The following is a 19993-nucleotide window of genomic DNA, read 5'->3' on the forward strand; positions in this document are numbered from 1 at the left end:
CCTCCCCATCAGAGGCCACTTTTTGGTTTCAAGTTCCATTATGTGGAAAGCAACCATAGTGATCTTAAATGAGATATGAGATGTTTAGTCTGAAAACAGGGCAGCTGGGTAGCATAGAGAGCTGGACCTGGAGTCAGGAAGACTCATCTTCATTCTTTGGGTTTAATTTTATTATTTCTTGATTTCTCATGTCATTAGCTTCCCTTTACTTAATTCTAATTAATTTTTAAGGAATTATTTTACTTTTTTTTAGGTTTTTGCAAGGCAAATGGGGTTAAGTGGCTTGCCCAAGGCCACACAGCTAGGTAATTATTAAGTGTCTGAGGTTGGATTTGAACCCAGGTACTCCTGACTCCAGGGTCAGTGCTTTATCCACTGTGCCACCTAGCCGCCCCCAGGAATTATTTTCTTTAATGAATTTTTGACTTATTTGGCTACTCTGCTTTTTAAGGCATTCTTTTTCTCATTGACTTTTTGTACCTCTTTCACCATTTGACCTAGTCTACTTTGTAAGGCGGTCTTTTCTTCAGTACTTTCTTTTGTCTCCCTTATCAAATTCATTGACTCATTTTTCATGATTTTTTTGCATCTTTCTCTTTCAAAATTTTCTTTTACAACTTGATTTTTAAAATACTTTTTGAGCCCTTTCAATGGCCTGAAGCCTATTCACATTCTTCTTGGGAGTTTTGTGTAGTGTTTTGACTTCTGTGTTTTGATCCTCCTTGTACTTTAGTAACTTATGATCAGAATTTTTTTTATTGTTTGAAACAAGTCTATTTCTTGATTTTTAACTCTGCTAAAGCGGGGCTCTGTTTTCAGGGTGAGGGTGATGCAGAGAATTATGAATGTAGCTTTAGTGCTATTAAAATGTTAATTGTGGAGGGCGGTTTGTTCCTGAGATGCAAAATGACCCTGTTGATTGTGTCCTGTCTCCCCTTGACCCTGTCATTTTGTATCTTGTCCCCCATTTTCCCCTTCACTTAACCTTGAGACAGGAAGGACCAGCATGACGCTGCTGTGACCAGAAATGACATGTTGAATTTAGAGGTTTGTGCACCTTGGGACAGGAAGGGACCTGTATGTAGTCTGTCATTGGAAGATACCCAGCCCAAGGTGTAAGATCATTCTCCAAGCACCACTCCTTGCCCAACCTACCACAGAAGAGAATTTAACAGGAAGCACCAGAGCTTCTTCTCTTTTTTCCTTCTTCTTTAACTACAGCAGGATAGGTTTTTCTCACCCTTTCTTAAGCCACTTGGAGCACCATGGGCCTCCTCCATGCCTCATGGCTGCCTGCTTCTCTCTCTCTCTCTCTCTTTCACTCAAACTTCACTTAGCCTATTAAAGTGGTTGCCACCTTTCTCGGAGTTTTAATCTGTATATTTGTAATAATTTGCTATAATAAAATCCTGAGAATTTTAAGAAAGCGTGCAAATTCCTTGGCCTTTTCAGTGGCTTTAAATCTTGTCTTGTCTCTAAATCTTTAGTAATTGGCAACAAGGTGGGGGGGTTGCATTGTCTCCATCATCAGTTTTCAGAGACACTTCTAGGAATTCATAAATTTTCAGTTCTTCCAAGGTGGCATTTTTTTTTTAGGTTTTTGCAAGACAATGGGGCTAAGTGGCTTGCCCAAGGCCACAGGGCTAGGTAATTATTAAGTGTCTGAGATCGGATTTGAACCCAGGTACTCCTGACTCCCAGGGCCAGTGCACCACCTAGACACCCCGAAGGTGGCATAATCTAAGAAGTGTGTATACTACTCTTTTGGTCTGTGAGTAACCTTAAGCACTATAGCAAGTGTCCCTGTCTCACATCTGGGGTTCGAGTCTTCCTCCTTGCTCTAGGTCTGCCACCCAGGACTTAAGACTTGGATCAGAGTACTGGCAAAACAAGAGAGTCCTGCCTGACTCAGGAAGCCCTGTAATCTTCTGACCAATTGTTTGGCACCATTTTATTTGAGAGCTAAAGAAGCAGCTGCCATAACTCCTGCTGATTCAATGGCTCCTAAGACCTGTTCCTAGTTTCCTGGGGCTGTAGCTGTGCTCCTGACAGACCTTTCTTGCTGAACTTCTAAATTGTCTTTGAATGGAAAATTATTTCTCCCTGCTCTTTTGTGGGTTCCGATGGTCCAGGAATTGTTTTATGGCATTTTAAAGATGTGTTTGGAGTGGTTTCATGGAGAACTCAGGTGAGTTACTACCCTTTCTCAGCCATTTTGGCTTTCTCCAAGTCTCATCTCTGTGAGTTCACTTACTTAGTTCTCGGGCAAATCATTTAACCCCATTTTATAAACCACTCCAGTATCAGCAAAAGCAAACACCAACAGAGTATTAGTGTATTTGTTTTTTAACAGCAGCTCATAATATATGAGCAATTTATATAGTGTTCTAAGGTTTTTAAAGCATTTATTTAGATTATATTATCTCTTTTGATCCTCACAACAGCTTTGAGGTAGGTATGGTTAATATCTCCATTTTACAGTTGAGGAAACTGAGGCAGGCAGAGATTAAAATGGTCCACCCAGATTGATAGCTAGGAGTAATTGTTTGAGGTCAGATTTGAATTTAGGCTTTTTTTTTTTTTTTTTTTTTTTTTACTTTAGAGCTAGCACTCTATCCACTGTGAGATCTATCTAGGTCATCAGCTAGTCAAGCTATAAGCAGATCCTAGATTTTCATCGAAGATGAAAATTTCATGCATCCCCTTTTCTTTCCTCCCCAAATGAAATGAAGATTGAAAGCAAAAATATCACTGTTTTGTGTGAGGGCAGGGTGGGGAACCTCCAAGTAGTTTTAAAGCACATAAATTTGTCTCTCAGCTGCAATCACATAGACAATCCATGACCAAGCCACAAAATACTATTTTAGTGTTCTATCTTCTAAGATTCAACATGAATGTTCTCTATATATCTGTATCAAGATATCTAGATGTATATACATACATATAGATGTTATTTCCAAGTTTTTCAGTTTTTTGATACTACTTTATACATGCAAATATGCGTACACATATACAAAAATTTCAGAGATGCATTTATCTACATATATGTATGTGCATATATATATACATATATAATATATATAATATATATATATAAATATATATATATATATATATTTAAATTCTCTGGAGATGATTGGGACTTTTTTCACCATTGAATCCTTAGAAAATGCCTTGGATTGGGGCAGCTAGGTGGCACAGTGGATAGAGTACTGGCCTTGGAGTCAGGAGTACCTGAGTTTAAATCCGGCCTCAGACACTTAATACTTACCTAGCCATGTGGACTTGGGCAAGCCACTTAACCCCATTGCCTTAGAAAATCTTAAAAAAAAAAGAGAATGTCTTGGATTACTGTATTGTTACAGTAGCCAAGTCTTCCAGTTGATCATCATCATTACAACATGACTGTTACTGTGCACAATGAACTTCCAATTCTCCCTTCATTTTGGTGAAGTTGAGGGCTAAATAGATTAAAACATCACTCCAAGGCACACAAACCCCATAAAACACATACATAAAAATACAAAGAATTTGGTTATTTATTTATTTTGAATAAAAAAAGAGGGCAGGATTAACAATACTACTGGGTCTGTATACAAAACACAACATGAGATATTGCATTATGTTTACAAAATTGCCATTATGTACAGCACCAAATATTCACAGCAACTTTGACTCCAATACCAGAATCATATATAGGATATGGAAGTGAATCCAAGATGGAAGAATAAGCAAATAGAATGAATGACCCTACAATCAGCCTGGCAAAGAAGTGCCCAAACATTTTAGGCACAAGAAAAGTTCTGTTGTCCTTTTTTTGGGGGGGGGGGGGGGGTTGTAAGGAATAGATTCTCTAATTGGGTCTGCTCTTCAAGGAAATAAATAAAAATAGTGCCATAGGGTTTTTTTTTTAACCCACAATCTTCCTGACTCCAAACTTTTCCCAAGTATTAAATAGCCTAGACCATGAATGTGTCAAGGTATTTTTTCCAGGAGTAAATATTGCTAAATCCACATCTCTGTCAAATGTTATTGTGACTGTCAATCACAGATGTCTGACTCTGAAAAGTGAGACTTTAGTCCTCTTCTAGTCATTAATTGTAGTGTTGAAAGCACTGAAAAAAAGTGAATTATGCTTCACCATGAAGGTGACAAAGATAAATTCATTCAACAAAAATTTAATGAGTGTTAATTATGTGCAAGGTTCTATATTAAGTGCTTGGAGGGATTTAAAAAAATGAATGTTCCCTGCCCTCAAGTAGCTTACAATTTATTAATTCACACTTTTTACATATACACATTTAAATAAAGACTTAAAGCATCACTGAGTCTTTTTTTTTTGGACGAAGGATATTCCCAACATTAGTTGGTGATATTATTCTTAATAAAGAATTGTTTTTTAAATAATAATAAAGTATAGAAAGTGTCACTCTTTCTCCCCCCACTCCCAAGTCCTATTATTCAGAAAAATAATATTTATTTAAACCCAACTGTAAGGATGTAAGAACATTTTTCTTCCAAACCCCTAAGATTTCTGATGAACCTTCCATCTGCTTGAAAATTAGTGTAAAAATATTCATAGATACTTTGTACCCAAAGCTGAGCACATAACTGAAGAATAGTACAGGTGCTGATTTAAATGAAAAATTCATTATGTATCGTTATATACATACAGTCTGGGTTTTCTAAACTGTAATGTCTTCAAGGATTTTGGTATTTACCTTTCTTGCATGTGAAAGAATATTTGTGCCAAACACAAATAGATCAAACACATAAGTGCAACAATTCTTAGAACATTCATCACGATTCCAAATAAGGTTTACGGGATCATACAATTTCAATCCCAAAGAGACCTTAGAAGGCCATCTAGTCTAACCCCCTCATTTTACAGAAGATACAGATTTATTGAGGGAAAATGGCTTTCAGTCAATAGAAGAACTGGGATTTGAATCCAGGTCTTCCAGTGTCAAATCCACAACTCCTTCTGGTGCTGCTAAATTTAATGACCAAAGACATTTTGGGAGTGCCTACTCTTCACTTGGCACTATTTATAAGAACCTTATAAATCAATATAAAAACATTCACCAGTCTTTCTTCCCCTTAACTAACAGATATGCCTTTTCCCTGCTTCCAAGGGTATACATACAATTAAGTCTAACTTCTAGAAGACTGGTAGGCTGAGGCTGGTAAGGAGTAAACAACTGCAGAATTTTAGTTATACTTAATTGCTGACAAGAGCCAAACTCTAAAACTTTTTTGTATCTTAAAAGTCAACCTAGGGGTGGCCAAGTGGCGCTGTGGATAGAGCACTGGCCTTGGAGTCAGAAGTACCTGGGTTCAAATCTGACCTCAGACACTTAATAATTACCTAGCCGTGTGGCCTTGGGCAAGCCACTTAACCCCATTGCCTTGGAAAATCTAAAAAAAAGTCAACCTAAGATTCAAATCCATTCTCAAAATTTAGTTCACAATTACTTATTGCTTTCCAAGTGACAAACTTGATACTAGATTTTAATTCTAAACCACCATTTCCTCATGTTGCTTAGAGCTGGTCAACTGCATCCTTTTCTTTAAAATGAAGGGGCCAGTCAGTGAATTAAATGATCTCTAGGGTTCCTCTCCATCCAAATTTCTTATGAGAGTTTCAGCAATAAAATTATATGATTAAATAATACTTTACATTGGTATAACACTTCACAATTTTCAAGACATATAATTTATTGTTTGGACCTTTTTTTCACACAAATTTGGGAAGTAGACAGACAGGAACATTCCCCATTTACAATAAGCTGGAGCACAGAAAATCCAAGTGGGTTTATAAGGCAACTGATTGATGTTTTCTTCCAACTCTACCCAAATAAATTTAACTCTCAACCCCCACCCCCAAAAGTCCCCCCAAACCATATAATTGAAAGCTCATACTTCTTGCTGTTTTTTACACTGTCAGAAAATAAAATGGAAGTCTCTTTCCTTAGAGGTAAGAACTGTCCCAATGAATCACCAATGTCAGGAGGCCTTCCTATGGATTAAAATGTCAAAGTATTTGAAGAAAACCCAAGATTAAAAAACCCTGAATTTAAAATAGAAAGCAAGCAATTGTATTCATATTATAAGAGGATTAATTCACCAGGTTCCTTATCTAGTTCCCCTACAGAACTTAGAAACAGTTTATATTTATAAAAATTGATGCAAAATTTTTCAGGAACATTAAGGCATGGCCAAATGGACAGAGGATTGGTCTAGGAGTTGAGTACCTGGGTTTTGAATCCCACCTCAGGAATTCTGTACGACCCTGGCCAAGTCATAATCTCTGATCGTCAGTTTCCTCATCTATAAATTGGGAATAATAATAGTATTTATGTCACAGGGCTATTTTGAGAATCAAATGAGATGACAGATTAAAAATGCTTTGCAAACCTAGAAGCACTTATAGAAATAGATATTATGTAAGGAAAAAAAGATGACTGTCAGAGGGACATAATGGGTCTGAAATATTGACTTTGCATCTGTTCCCCATAAAAGAGCTAATAATATTCTGAGAATCTTCAGTCTTTCTCAGAAGAGACCCTTTGGTTCTGCATTGGACATAAACAGAACTATAAACATAAACTCTAACATAAACAGAATTCTAAACTCTATCTTATAGTATAAATTCTTAAACTTTTTAAGGACTTTCATAAATCACAAATTATGGGGTATGGGAAGGAAGTAGATGGGAAATTGTAATTTCATCAGCCTTGAAGCAATTTACACTGACCTAAAAATACTGTTTTAGCTTCATGACATGCCAGTTCTGCCACCCTGAAAATGCAAACTATACTCATAATTCTAAATGTGAGACTATTAACTAAGAGTGTATTCATTAATTTGTTAGAATCATTTAGCAATGGAGGCAACTAGGTAGCGCAATGGATAGAGCACCAGCCCTAAAGATAGGAGGACCTGAGTTCAAGTCCAGTCTTAGACACTTAATAATTGCCAAGTTGTGTGACTTTAGGCAATTCATTTAACCCTACTGCCTTAAGTAAATTTAAAAAAAAAATCATTTAACAACTATTAAATATCTAATTACTAATCCAGTAATTTCTTAGGAGATAATAGATTCTCAAGAAATTCACCAAGGCTCACTAGTTAACCAAGGAAAACAGGTACTAGATAAATATATACTGATTTGAGGAAGGCATACAATGACTTATAGGGGTCATTGTCTTTAAAAAACTCAGAAGGGGCGGCTAGGTGGCGCATTGGATAAAGCACTGGCCCTGGAGTCAGGAGTACCTGGGTTCAAATCAGGTCTCAGACACTTAATAATTACCTAGCTGTGTGGCCCTGGGCAAGCCACTTAACTCCATTTGCCTTGCAAAAACCTAAAAAAAAAAAAAAAAAAAACAACTCAGAGCAGAATGGGATAAAAAAACGCTCTCTTCAATTAAAAACTGTTGGGAAAATTGGAAGTTAGTATGTAAGAAACTTAGATTAGACCAACACCTCTCACCTTATACCAAGATAAAATCCAAATGGATACAGGATTTAGACAAAAAAAACAATATTATAAGCAAACTAGAAGATCAAGGAGTAGTTTTACCTGTCATATCTATGGAAAGGGAAACAGTTTATGACCAAGGAAGAGATAGAGAACATCATTCAAAACTAGATAATTTTGACTACATTAGATTAAAAAGCTTTTGCACAGACAAAACCACTGTAACTAAGATCAAAAGAAATATAGTAAATTGGGAAATATTTTTTGCAACTAATATTTCTGACAAAGGACTCATTTCTAAAATATACAGAGAACTCAATCAAATCTTCAAAACAACAAGCCACTACCCAATCAACAAATGGTCAAAGGATATGCAATGGTAATTTACAGATGAAGAAATCAAAGCAATCCAGTCATATGAAAAATTGCTCCAAATCATTACTTACTAGAGAAATGCAAATTAAAAGCTTCTCTGAGATACCACCTCACACCTCTCAGATTGGCCAATATGACCAGAAAGGACAATAATCAATGTTGGAAGGGATGTGGGAAATCTGGGACACATACATTGTTGGTGAAGCTGTGAACTCAGCCAACTTTTCTGGAGAACAATTTGGGATTATGCCCAAAGGGCAACAAAAATGTGCATACCCTTTGATCAAGCAATACCACTATTGGGTCTATACCCTGAAGAGATGATAAAAAAGGGTAAAAACATCACTTGTACAAAAATATTTATAGCAGCCCTGTTTGTAGTGGCAAAAATTGGAAATTAAGTGAATGTCTGCCAGTTGAGGAATGGCTTAACAAACTGTGGTATATTGTATGTCATGGAACACTATTGTTCTATTAGAAACCAGGAGGGATGGGAATTCAGGGAAGCCTGGAAAGATTTACATGAACTGATGCTGAGTGAGATGAGCAGAACCAGAAAAACAATGTATAACCTAACAGCAACATGGGGGTGATGATCAACCCTGACGACTCAGTCATCCCTTCAGTGCAATAACCAGGAACAATTTTGAGCTATCTGCAATGGAGAATACCATTTGTATCCAGAGAAAGAATTATGGACTTTGAACAAAGACCAAAGACTATTACCATCAAATTAGAAAAAAAAAGCATTATTAAGTAATTTTACTATCTCATACTTTGTTTTTCTTCCTTAAGGATATGGTTTCTCTGTCATCACATTCATCTGAGATCAATGTATAACATGTAACCAACGTAAACACTAATAGAATGCCTTCTGTGGGGGGTAGGAAGCAAGAATGGGGGAAAAATTGTAAAACTCAAAACAAAAATAAACTCTTTCTTTAAAAAAATCAAAGCAGGCCATTTGTAAAAAAGTCATTTTAATCATCTGTATAGTCTAAGCTCTGAAGCTATGGGAGAGAAAGATAGAACAGATTTTTTTTTTTGGAGGCAAGAGGGATACTTAAAGATTAGTTTCACAATGTGAACACCATTAACCCTGTTGACAAGGAAAATATCTCAAACTATAGTAATTGTTATACTGTCATGAAGTGACAAGGAGAAAAAGTCACTATTTCCTATTTGAAGATAGGACCCAGCTACACTATCAGTATACCAAGTCTTCTGACAATATTACTTTTAAGAGCTTCTTTAGATCACATTTTTTAATTATGGATGGAAGGGACTTTAGATGTTATTTAATCCAATTCCTTTATTTTACAGATGGAAAAAACTGAGGACCAGAAAGGTGAAATGACCTGTCCGAAGTCACATGGGCATAAAGGACAGAAGCAGGCCCCGGCTGGTTTTATAGTCCACTCTAACCCCAATCCTTGGCTACTTGTGGAAAGATAGCTCACTTGCCAACTAAGTGGGTGTCTAACCTTCTTGGCGTGTTCTGTTCAATATTATTTCCGGCCTTAGTTATGATATTATCCTCCTTAGAGGCTCCTGTTCTTTTGATTCATCACTTCAGGTTTGTTTATTCAATTTTTGGCTATTCTTACTCCTCCATCCTATACCTCAGATGTATCTTCTTTCCTGTGTGCACCTTAATTCTTCACAACTCAGCACCCAGGTATCACAGCCTCTTTAGCCCAATGGAAGGAATCCCATCTTCATTTAGGGATTTATACTAAACAACTGCAAATTGGCATCTTCATTTTTAGCTTCTTCTCTTTTATTAAGGAAGAAGAGGTTCAACCTAACCCATAATCATTCTCCAAGGGGATAATGTTCTAGTACACTAGGTACAGGTAAGGAACTGACTGTCTGGCTGCTTAGGCAGCTACCAATAGGCTCTGAATTCCCACCCTAGTCTGGCCCTGATAATTGCAATTTCCCTAGTTAAAATATAAATACTTCAGGAAAGGATAATACATCAACCATGATTTGGAAAAAATTTGTATTTGTATTAGAGGAAATTTAAGTTAATAATGAATTCCTCACCCCCCCAAAGAAATATTGCTATTGAATTATAGTTATATAAAAGAGGGAAGAACTTTTATTACACATGACTTTGTTTTTGAAATTCTTTTATCATATTAAAAAAACTTAGGAATTATTTAGCTAGATTTATGAATTTTTATGTTACATTGGCTACAAAACCTAAAAGTTAAGGAATTCTTTGGAGGAATGAAGAAAAGAGCAGAGGGAATCAGCAGCGGGCAAGATGGTTATGGCCCTTTTGGAAAGCAATCAATGCCACTAGTTCATCCAGGGAGGAATTAATCATCAATTCAACAGATAGTACAACTGCTACAATCTGAGCAGATGTTCTACAAATCCATCATTTCAGTTTAGGTCTCTTAACAAGCACTAGTTAAGTGTCACCATCCCTATAGTCTTATCTGAGGCTATTACAGTTATAATAGAATGCAATTTAATATTTAATCATTATCCCATTACATTGTTTTAACCTAATTAACCTGTTAAGTTTGCTAATATATCCAACCCACATGCTACAACATTAATATTCTGATAAACTACTTAGGGGGAGAGGAAGAAAAATGTCACATTCAACCACTAACATCGTCAATGCTTCTAATAACTTCTGACAATGAAAAATAATTGGTACTTTTGGCAGATATAATACTAGGTAGAGTTTTTTTGAAGTCTGAGTGGTGGACACATGAGGATTTCAGAATGAATATCAAGCATAACAAGCTATCAATTACTTATCTAGGATAATAGGGACAAATTAACCTCAGGCAGAAAAAATGTGATACATATGTGGATATCAGACTCCCAAAATGCAACAGTGTTTCAAATGAAAGGTCTAGTTTTGTGTCATCTTTGCTAGTGCACTTTAAATGCAATGAGGCAGTTATCACCTCCAGTACCTTCTTCAGTGCTGAAATACAGTTATAATACAGTCACATTTGAGCCAGATTCTAGTACGACCACATAGAACAGGTTTGTTTCAAACTCACATTCTCTGTAAACAATTTAACATATATGATCGATATTCCAGGTCAATATTTGGGTTCACCCCAACATTTATTTTCAAAAGTTTTACTGATATAAGAATCTGAAAGTAATCCCAAAGACTTGGCAGCAATGCCAGTTTGTCCTTCAGTGATCCTGTGGGGGTGAACTGACTCTTCCTTGGAAGAGAACATTTAGTAGCATGGGTTCATTATAATGCTAAATAATGGTGGACTATTAATCAAATCTCTTTCCTCCCTACGATTCAACAATCCCTTGGGTTAGCAGGCTTCCCAGATGAGGCAAGATTCTCATTAGATAAGGCTCCACTGAAGGAGAATTAACGCTATGATCTGTCATATATATTATTCGATTTGTTTGTGGTATCTCCAACTTAGACAAAACCTTCTAAAATAGCTTACACAAAGGAATTTGAGACCCTCTTTCACTTGGTTTCTTGTACTGCAGAAAACATAGTTCATTAAATACAATGACAATTAGACACATTTTAAATAAAAATTAAATGTCAATATTTTAAATGGCACTTAATAATATGGTAAGAGCTGGCCACTTACTAATAAACCAGTTTGTACCAAACTAAACAAGGATTTCTGGCCATGGTCTGACTTAATTTCCTTAGGAACATGATTCTTATGGTGGCCAAGTGAAAAAAAAAAATACTGTAGGCACTTCAGCCATACTACTGCTTCCTCAACCTTTGTATTTTTTTAAAGAACTTTGCTGCTACTCAATTCTCTCTCCTGTGAATCACATTATTTGGGATCCTAAAACCTTATTAATAAAACATTCTTCTTAGGACTACTCCCAAAGTGACAGACAAGAAGGAGAAAAGTTCAGTGAGCAAGAGATCAAGGCCAGGAATTAAAATCTAGTATGTTAGATAGAAGGATATCATGGGGATCTTTTTGCCTCTAGAGATAACACCTGGAATGCCTCAAATGCTCTGCTCTCTGACACAAATTAGTCAAAATGGGTACAGAACATAACTCTGTATTGCTTATAGCTAAAAACAATATTGCGGAACTGAATCAAATGACCAAAATTAGATAATCTTCCATGAATCAAACTGGAGGAAGGAAAAAAAAATGGGATTTATAGTAGAAACAGGTAACAATATTATCAACAGCATTTGATTAAAGAAATGTTTACTGTTCCCATCCATTTTTCCACACAAGTACGAGCCACCTCAAAATAAATGAAATATGGACCAAATCCAGAGCCAATGATTCAATTTACATATATATATATATGTGTATATATATATATGTGTATATATATATATATATCTATATCTACCATGATTCCAGAAATCCCATTTCTAGTTTTAAGAAGGGCAAATATTATTTTATTACTCTGGTTTATATTACAAGAATATAGAAATTTTGTATCTGGTACAAGTTACCTGGCTCTATTCAATTAGACTGAACATACATTTGGCATCAGTGCAACCCAAACAAGAATATCCGTTCCTTAGCTGCCTTGCCTTTAATTAGGAATTCTCTTTGATCATCTTTATTACACCCCTCCCTTGGATTAAAAAAGTTGCTCAGAAATGCACAAAATCAAAAATACTAAAAATAATGTTAATAAAATAGTGGTTTTCTTTCCCTCAAAGAAAACAAAGAACCTAGAATATAAACAATTAAATAAATTTACTTCAAAACCAAAGCCGGATGAAATAGGGAATCCTGAATATTTGGAATTCTGGTATATTTTTAAGAGCTGGTTAATGTGATCAGAATATATGTATAGAAGGAATATCTAATTGAAAAATGTTATATATATCAATATTAACCAATAATAGCCCCATCCTCCTTTGGCACAGCAAAACCAATTTTAGTCTTTTGGTCTCAACACAGTATTACCACAAAAGGCAAAAGATGTTTTGTTCATTTTGAAAGAAAATAAGAATTAAAAGGCTAATTTCTGTTTCCTCTGAAGGGTTAAAGCAGGCATGCAGGCCACTTGCTAAGAAAAAACAAAACTGTACATAGTTTAGGGTACTTCAATATTTGATGATATGCTGGGTGCTAGGACTTGTGGAAAGCCAGTCATCAGAAGACAAAAGGTCTCTCCAGATCCAGGTGACTATTCCTGCCAAAGAAGAAAAGGGGCCAGTTTGACTTGGCCTACAAGAAGTACTTTTCCAAGCTGATCAGAAGACACCATCTGCTTCCAGAAACACAAAGAGATGATTATTGTCCAGGCTGTTTACCATCAAAGGACACATGCCAAATAAGAGTGCCCGTTAAGTAAGAGGGGTTTTTTAGTCATCTCAAAAATGCTTCAGTAAATCCTCATTATACAGAAATATTAAAAAAGATGCACTTCCATCTCTCAAGAGGGAAATCAGCCTCTAAGATATAAGTGTCCAATGTCCTACTTATATGAATAAGGACAGCATCTCTCCTTTTATATAGGCAAAGTTAACTCCTGTACTTTTTTTCTTCTAGGCAAAGAAAGTTTTCTATAGCAAAACAATTGCCTTTTCCATCTTCCCATGACTGTCATTCAGAAAACAGGAGAGTCGCAGAATGGGCAAGGGCCTTGCAATAATCTCTTTATCCAGTCAGGATCTGTGAAAAGGAAAACAAGGGGTATCAAATGTAGATTTTGTAAATCATGACAGCAGAGTATAGGGAAAAAAAGAAATGAAGAAACCAAGGAAGTTAGAAACTAACCATTTAGGTGACCTTAGACAAGCCATTTCCCTTCCTCTAATCTTTTAACCCATCATACATTTATTTCAACTGGCAAAATTTTACACTTACTTTTACAGGTGGCTCTGTATAAATTAAACTAGTAGTTTTTTGTTCAGTTCTGTTATAGCTCTTTAAACACGTTTTTCAGAGAGGCTATGAATTTTTCATTGCAGTCAATGTTAAAAAATATACTCAGCACAACAAAATCCTACTTCCTTACATACAAAATTTAGATATGTTCAGCTCATAGCAAAAAATGAAGTTATGGTGATCAGTATTCCTATTTTTGCCAAAGAAAACTCCCAGAAGTGGATGCAACAGTAAATATTTGGAATCAGAAAGACCTGAGTTCAAATCCAGCCTTAGACATGTAATACTTAGCTATGTGACTTTGGGTATATCATTTAACCCCATTGCCTTGCAAAAAATAAAAAAAAATAGTAAATATCTGTTGTTGCTAAATAAAGACTACTAACTAGGGGAGACTAGGTGGCCCAGTGGATAGAACACCAGCCTTGGAGTCAGGAGTGCCTGGGTTCAAATCTGACCTCAGACACTTAATAATTACCTAGCCGTGTGGCCTTGGGCAAACCACTTAACCTCATTGCCTTGAAAAACCAAATAAATAAATAAATAAAGACTACTAATGATATTAACCTGGGTTACTTAAAAAAATCCTGTTCTGTGGTCAAAAAATACACTGAAAACTGTGATTGCTAGGGGCGGCTAGGTGGCGCAGTGGATAAAAGCACCAGCCCTGGAGTCAGGAGTACCTGGGTTCAAATCCAGTCTCGGACACTTAATAATTACCTAGCTGTGTGGCTTTGGGCAAGCCACTTAACCCCATTTGCCTTGCAAAAATCTAAAAAAAAAAACAAAAAAAAAACCGAACCTGTGATTGCTGTTGAATCATTTCAGTCATGTCTGATAGTAACTCCATGTGGGATTTTCTTTGCAAAGATACTAGAGTAATTTTGGTGGTTTGCCATTTCCTTTTCAAGCTCATTTTAAAGATGAAAAACTGAGGCAAATGGTTAAATGACCTGCGTAGGGTTACATGTTTAGTGGCTGAGGTCAGATTTGGACTCATGAAGATGAGTCTTGGTTCCAAATTCAGTACTTTATTCACTGCACGAATTGCCCTTTGCATCCTAAAACTAGCAAACTATTTAATGAATACATGCTAAAGTGAATCACCAATGAATCAAAAAAGTATGGATCTACTGCATCTCATTACATTTATCAAGAAAAACTCAAAACACGTACATAACTTAAGGTCATGAATATAACAGACCATTTTGATCATATAAAATTATTAAGTATTTTTATAAATAATTGAAATGCAATTAAAATTAGAAAGCAAACCTATAACTTGGAAAAAAATATTTTTCTGATAAAATGTCTCAATTCCAAGATATATAAGAAAAATTCATTCAGTAGTAGCTAGCAGCACTTTGTAGGCTTTTTGGGTGACCTTTTTTTTTTTTTGGTCTCCATTCCTTCCCTACCCCTCCTCCCAGCTCTAATTTCTCTAACTAGGACAGTGTACAGTCTCAGATTAAACAAAAATGGAAGAAGAAATTGATGCTCATCAACATTATCATCAACAATGGCTCTGGAATGTGCAAAACTGGCTTTGCTGGAGATTATTCTCTTCAGGCTTATTCTACTCCATTATTATATGCCAAAAATATTAGGATGTCATAATGGGAATGGGACAGAAAGACAGTTATGTTGATGATGAGGTCCAAGACAAGAGTTCTCCTATATCTGAAATAATCCATTGCTACCAACTGTATTACCTGGGGAAAACCTGTCATCATACCTTGTACAATGAACTTCATATAGTCCCTGAAGAACACCTTGTTCTGCTTACAAAAAATTCCAAGACCAACAGAGAGAAGATGATAGAAAATTATGTTTAATGACTTCAACACCTCAGTCATGTATTCTGGCTGTGTTATCCCTGTATGCTATTGTTATGGATTCTGTTGAGAATATCAACTACACTGTGACCATCTATAAAAGTTAGGCCCTTCCCCATGCCATCCTTCCTCTAGATTAGGCTGACAGATTATCTCATGAGATACTAACAGAAAGAGGGGAAAAGCTTCACTACCATAGCTGGAAGATAATTATTCATGACTTCAAGGAGAAGCTATATACTATGCTGCCCTGGACCTTCAAGCAGGAGATGGTGACTACTGCTTCATTCTCTTCTCTGGAGAAGTGCTATAAACTTCCTGATGACCAGGTCATTATTACTGGCAATGAGAAGTTCAAGTGTCCAGAGGTCCTGTGGCATTCATGACAACAATTTCAATTCTATCACGAAGTATGATATTGATATGAAAAAGAACCTATATGTCACCATGTACTACTATGTACTCTGGTATTGCTGGCAGAAAAAAAAAAAAAACAAGAGCCCTGGCACCTAGCACAATGAAAATGAGGATCATTGCTCTCCTTGAATGAAAGCATTCCATCTGAAATGGTCATTCTATGCAGGCTTCTTTCTGTACCTTCTAAAAGACAGGAATCATCATCAAGTAGGAATCTGATGTATCTAACTCATCCAGTGTCCAGCTTCCAAATGGACTGCTTAGCAGATATAGCATGAATATTCACAAAGTATAAATTTGCCTCGGCAAATATACACTCATGTTAGCTTCATGAAATGGGAATAAATCTTCTTTGAAAAGAAATCTGAACTTGAGGAAGTTTGTATTCAAGTTGACAGTTGTTCACTTAGTGTGCATTTTAGCATACCTTGTATATTTCTTTGATCTAAACACTTAAACAGGTAAGGCTACGAGTTAACTTAAACAGAGAACTGAACTGATAATATAACAATATAGTATCTGGCTGTTTGACTATACAGTTTAGTTCTATAGTTTATCTAAAGGTCAGATTTCCAGCATCTAAAAGAGCTGACTTGCAGAATTTCTCTCTTGAGGATGGCAAGAGTTTATTACAGGTACTATATTAAATTTTACTACCATCCTAGCAGGAATACATATTGAAACCATGCCTGAAGAGCCAGGTTTTCCCCCCAATCTATCATTATCCTCCAATATCATGGGAGTTAAGTTTCTCACCACTGAGTTGCAAAAATCTGCACTCAAAACCTATAAATTTGTGCTTCTAGTTAATTTATTTTAATTTTTGTGATTTCCTTAATGTTCTCACATGACAGTAGAACACCAAATTTGTAAGTCATTTTAAGAGTTGAGAATTGTAACATTCAACATTTTTTGTATAAGGAAAAATAAAACTGTTGCAAATAAGCTTAAAATATGATATATAAAGGAACTGATTTAAAATTATAAGACTAAGAGTTGCTTTCCAATAGATAAATGATCAAAGAATAGGTAATTTTCAAAAGAAGAAATCCAAATTATCAACAACCACATAAAAATGTTCCAAATTACTAATAATTAGAGAAATACAAATTTAAGCAACTCTGAAGTCCTACTTCATAGCCATCAAATTGACAATGAAAATAAAAAAACTTGAGAAAAATGTGAAATGTTGGAGGGACTGTGGAAAAACAGATAAACTACTATATTGTAGGTGAGGCTATGAATTGGTCCAGTCATTTTTGGAAAGCAATTTAAAACTATTCTGAAAAAGTTACATACTTATACAGATCTTAGGCCTAAACTCTAAAAAATCAAAACGAGAGAAAAAAGGAGTCACATACATGTTAAAAAAAAAAAAACTACACCAGATTTTTGGTAGTAGCCATAAACAGAAACTAAGGAGATGTCTACATATTGGAGAATGACCAAACAAATTATGGCATATGAATGGAACAGAATATTATTGTGCCATAAAGAATAATGGAATGGATAGTTTCAAAGGAAACTAGAATGACTTCCATGAAGAGTTGCAGAGTGAAATTAATGGGTTAGGAGAACAATATACACAGGTAAAAACATTAATATTGCAGAAAACAACTTTGAAAGATTTAGAATTTTGATTAATTAAATTATAAAATAAAGCAGTGAGGAATGACCACCTCCAGATAAAGGAGTAATGACAAAATGCAAATGAAATGAATTTTTCTGTATTACCAATATGAGAATTTATTTTCCTGTACTATGCATATTTGTTATGAGATTTAAAATATTTTTTGCACAAAATTGTTCCAATAGAAGAGATGCTTATAAAAATATTTTTAAAAAAATATGTACTAAAAAACCTAGAAGTCCTTTTTTAAATATTGTATGATCTTCCCATATAAATGGGGGCAACTAGACATATAAAATTAGATCAAGGAACAGACGAAAAAGGAGTAGGGATGAACCAGCACAAATTCCTAAAAGCCGGAAAAGCAATTGAAAGTAACTATCCTACTGATAGTGGTAGTGTCATTTTTGTATCAAGAAACATTATTAAGACTCTCATTTGAACTTTCCTTATTCAATCAATGAAATATAATGGTTCATATACAAACTAAGTCATATTTTAGAGTGAATCCATTGTCTATGGACATAGCATCACTAACCACAGTAAACCACAGAGTTATTTGATTCACATAGTAAATGTAATATATACTTAGACAAGGTATTCTCCAATTACCATTTTCTAATTAGAGTTGTGGTTAAATAACAACTTTATATAGAGCAGAATATTACTCCTTCTTTCAGTCTTTGCCTGCATAATAGAAAATTATTCTGAGTTGTTATACAGATGAATGGGCATTTTGCCAGCATTCTTAATCCCATTCTTCCAAACCAGGGAAGACACCACTCACTCACCTTCTGGAGTTGAATGTCGTGCAATGCTGTCATGAAGTAAACACCTTCTGTAGATCAAACTCTGACAGGACTGATAGGTTAAAAAGCACCTGAAAGAAGACATTGTATTGCCAGAAGAAATTTAAATGAGATTCAAACCAATAAACTCTAAGAGAAGTATGGTATTTAGTTGGACGTTCACCATGGGCAGCTAATTATATTGAAAAGGTAGGAACCAAGATAAAAGAACAAAAATAATCACAAGTTCAATGAAACATCTAGGAATCCATTAAAACTGTGCTCATTGTGACCCCCATCTGTTTGGCATATACCAAGGAAAAGGCTTATTATGTATAGAGGATAAGATTAATGAGCAAAAGGCTTATGGAAGGTTATGCTTAGGCAACAGTAGTCAAAAGAAATAATGCTGATGAAAGATAACTATGGAAAGACAGGGTCTTTCCAATTTGTCTTTTAATTCACAGGTATCATTGCCTTGTCTGCAAAGAATTCAAAATCTACCTTGTTGATGGCTGGACTATGAAATCCTTTGGTTCATGTTAAAAAATTTGTAAAGTATACAAAAAGCGTGTTCTAGACGCTCCTGAGATTGTGATTTTTATTAGTCAATATCTCTATTTGAAGAAGTTTATGAGTTAGTTGTAGGGACAGGGAGGAGGAAAGTAGAAGGGGAGAAGTGAAGAGTGGGATACAGATAAATTTAAATAACAAATAACACACAAAAGACATAGCATAAACAAAATGAGAGTGCATGAGAAAAGATAGGATACAATGTGATGGTGCAGTATAATGGGTCATTCCAAATTTCTCAGAGAATATTTCCTGGAAAATAAGGAGGGAAACTGTTCCAATATTGAATGAAAAATTGGAGAAGAATTAATAGTAAAACATCACAAGTGCCCAGATAGTATTTAGAAATTACATTTTTGTTAACTGTCTTTTGTGAAAGAGCCAATCTGCTCAAAATATAAAATTCACAGTAACTTTAATGTTCTAAAAACGCAATTTCTGAAAAATAGTAAAACTGAAAGACAATGAGAGCAAGTCAATTACAAACAAAAGTAATCCTAACCAAACAAATAAGAAAACCACATATGAATTTGAAAATTTCATTTTAAGCCTATAGATGAAAAAGTCAATGGCAGGTCCTACCAAACAGATAAACTACTATATTGAATGACATTTTCCTTTAGTGGATAATACAGTGAAAGCTGTTTGCTCCAACTTGTCTATCAGGGGAAAAATTAATCAACAATTACAAAAAGCAGTATTAGTTATGAAAACCAAGCTGAGGTACAGTTACTTACCGAAGCCAAATGTGCCCATTGGAGCAAACTGCCTGCTTACGATCTGTGAAGGGCAAGATTTCTTTACACAAGCTGCAATGTTCAGGAAAAGTTTGTTTGTTCATTTTCTTTGAGATGTGCCCAATGAGTACCTAAGAAGACACAGTAGAAGCTATGGTAATAGGTGAATTAAAAGCGAAATGCCTTAGGAAAAAAAAATTCATTAAAATAAAGAAAAAGCAACTTAAAATCCAACGTAAGAAAAGAGGATAGACATAATTATCTATTGGGTAACCATAGTACCCAAGAAGGAAGAAGGTACACCACTAACCATAC

The 19993-nt window shown here is 35.3% G+C and overlaps 1 protein-coding gene across 2 annotated transcripts in view; it reads right to left on the reverse strand.

Annotated features, from left to right (window-relative positions):
- Positions 1 to 3825: 3825 nt before the first annotated feature.
- The window catches only part of GTF3C4 (general transcription factor IIIC subunit 4), a 37698-nt gene continuing 21530 nt past the window's right edge, over positions 3826 to 19993 (reverse strand). For both annotated transcript variants that reach the window (XM_074210836.1, XM_074210837.1), the window contains exons 3-5: positions 19679 to 19809; positions 18372 to 18460; positions 3826 to 13482 (exon numbers count right to left, since the gene is read on the reverse strand). In XM_074210836.1, coding sequence (XP_074066937.1) covers positions 13418 to 13482; positions 18372 to 18460; positions 19679 to 19809 — 285 coding nt within the window. In that variant the 3' untranslated portion in view covers positions 3826 to 13417. The remainder of the gene's footprint in view (positions 13483 to 18371; positions 18461 to 19678; positions 19810 to 19993) is intronic.

The sequence above is a fragment of the Macrotis lagotis genome, chromosome 1 (genome assembly GCF_037893015.1).
Source record: "Macrotis lagotis isolate mMagLag1 chromosome 1, bilby.v1.9.chrom.fasta, whole genome shotgun sequence".
NCBI classification, from domain to species: domain Eukaryota; kingdom Metazoa; phylum Chordata; class Mammalia; order Peramelemorphia; family Peramelidae; genus Macrotis; species Macrotis lagotis.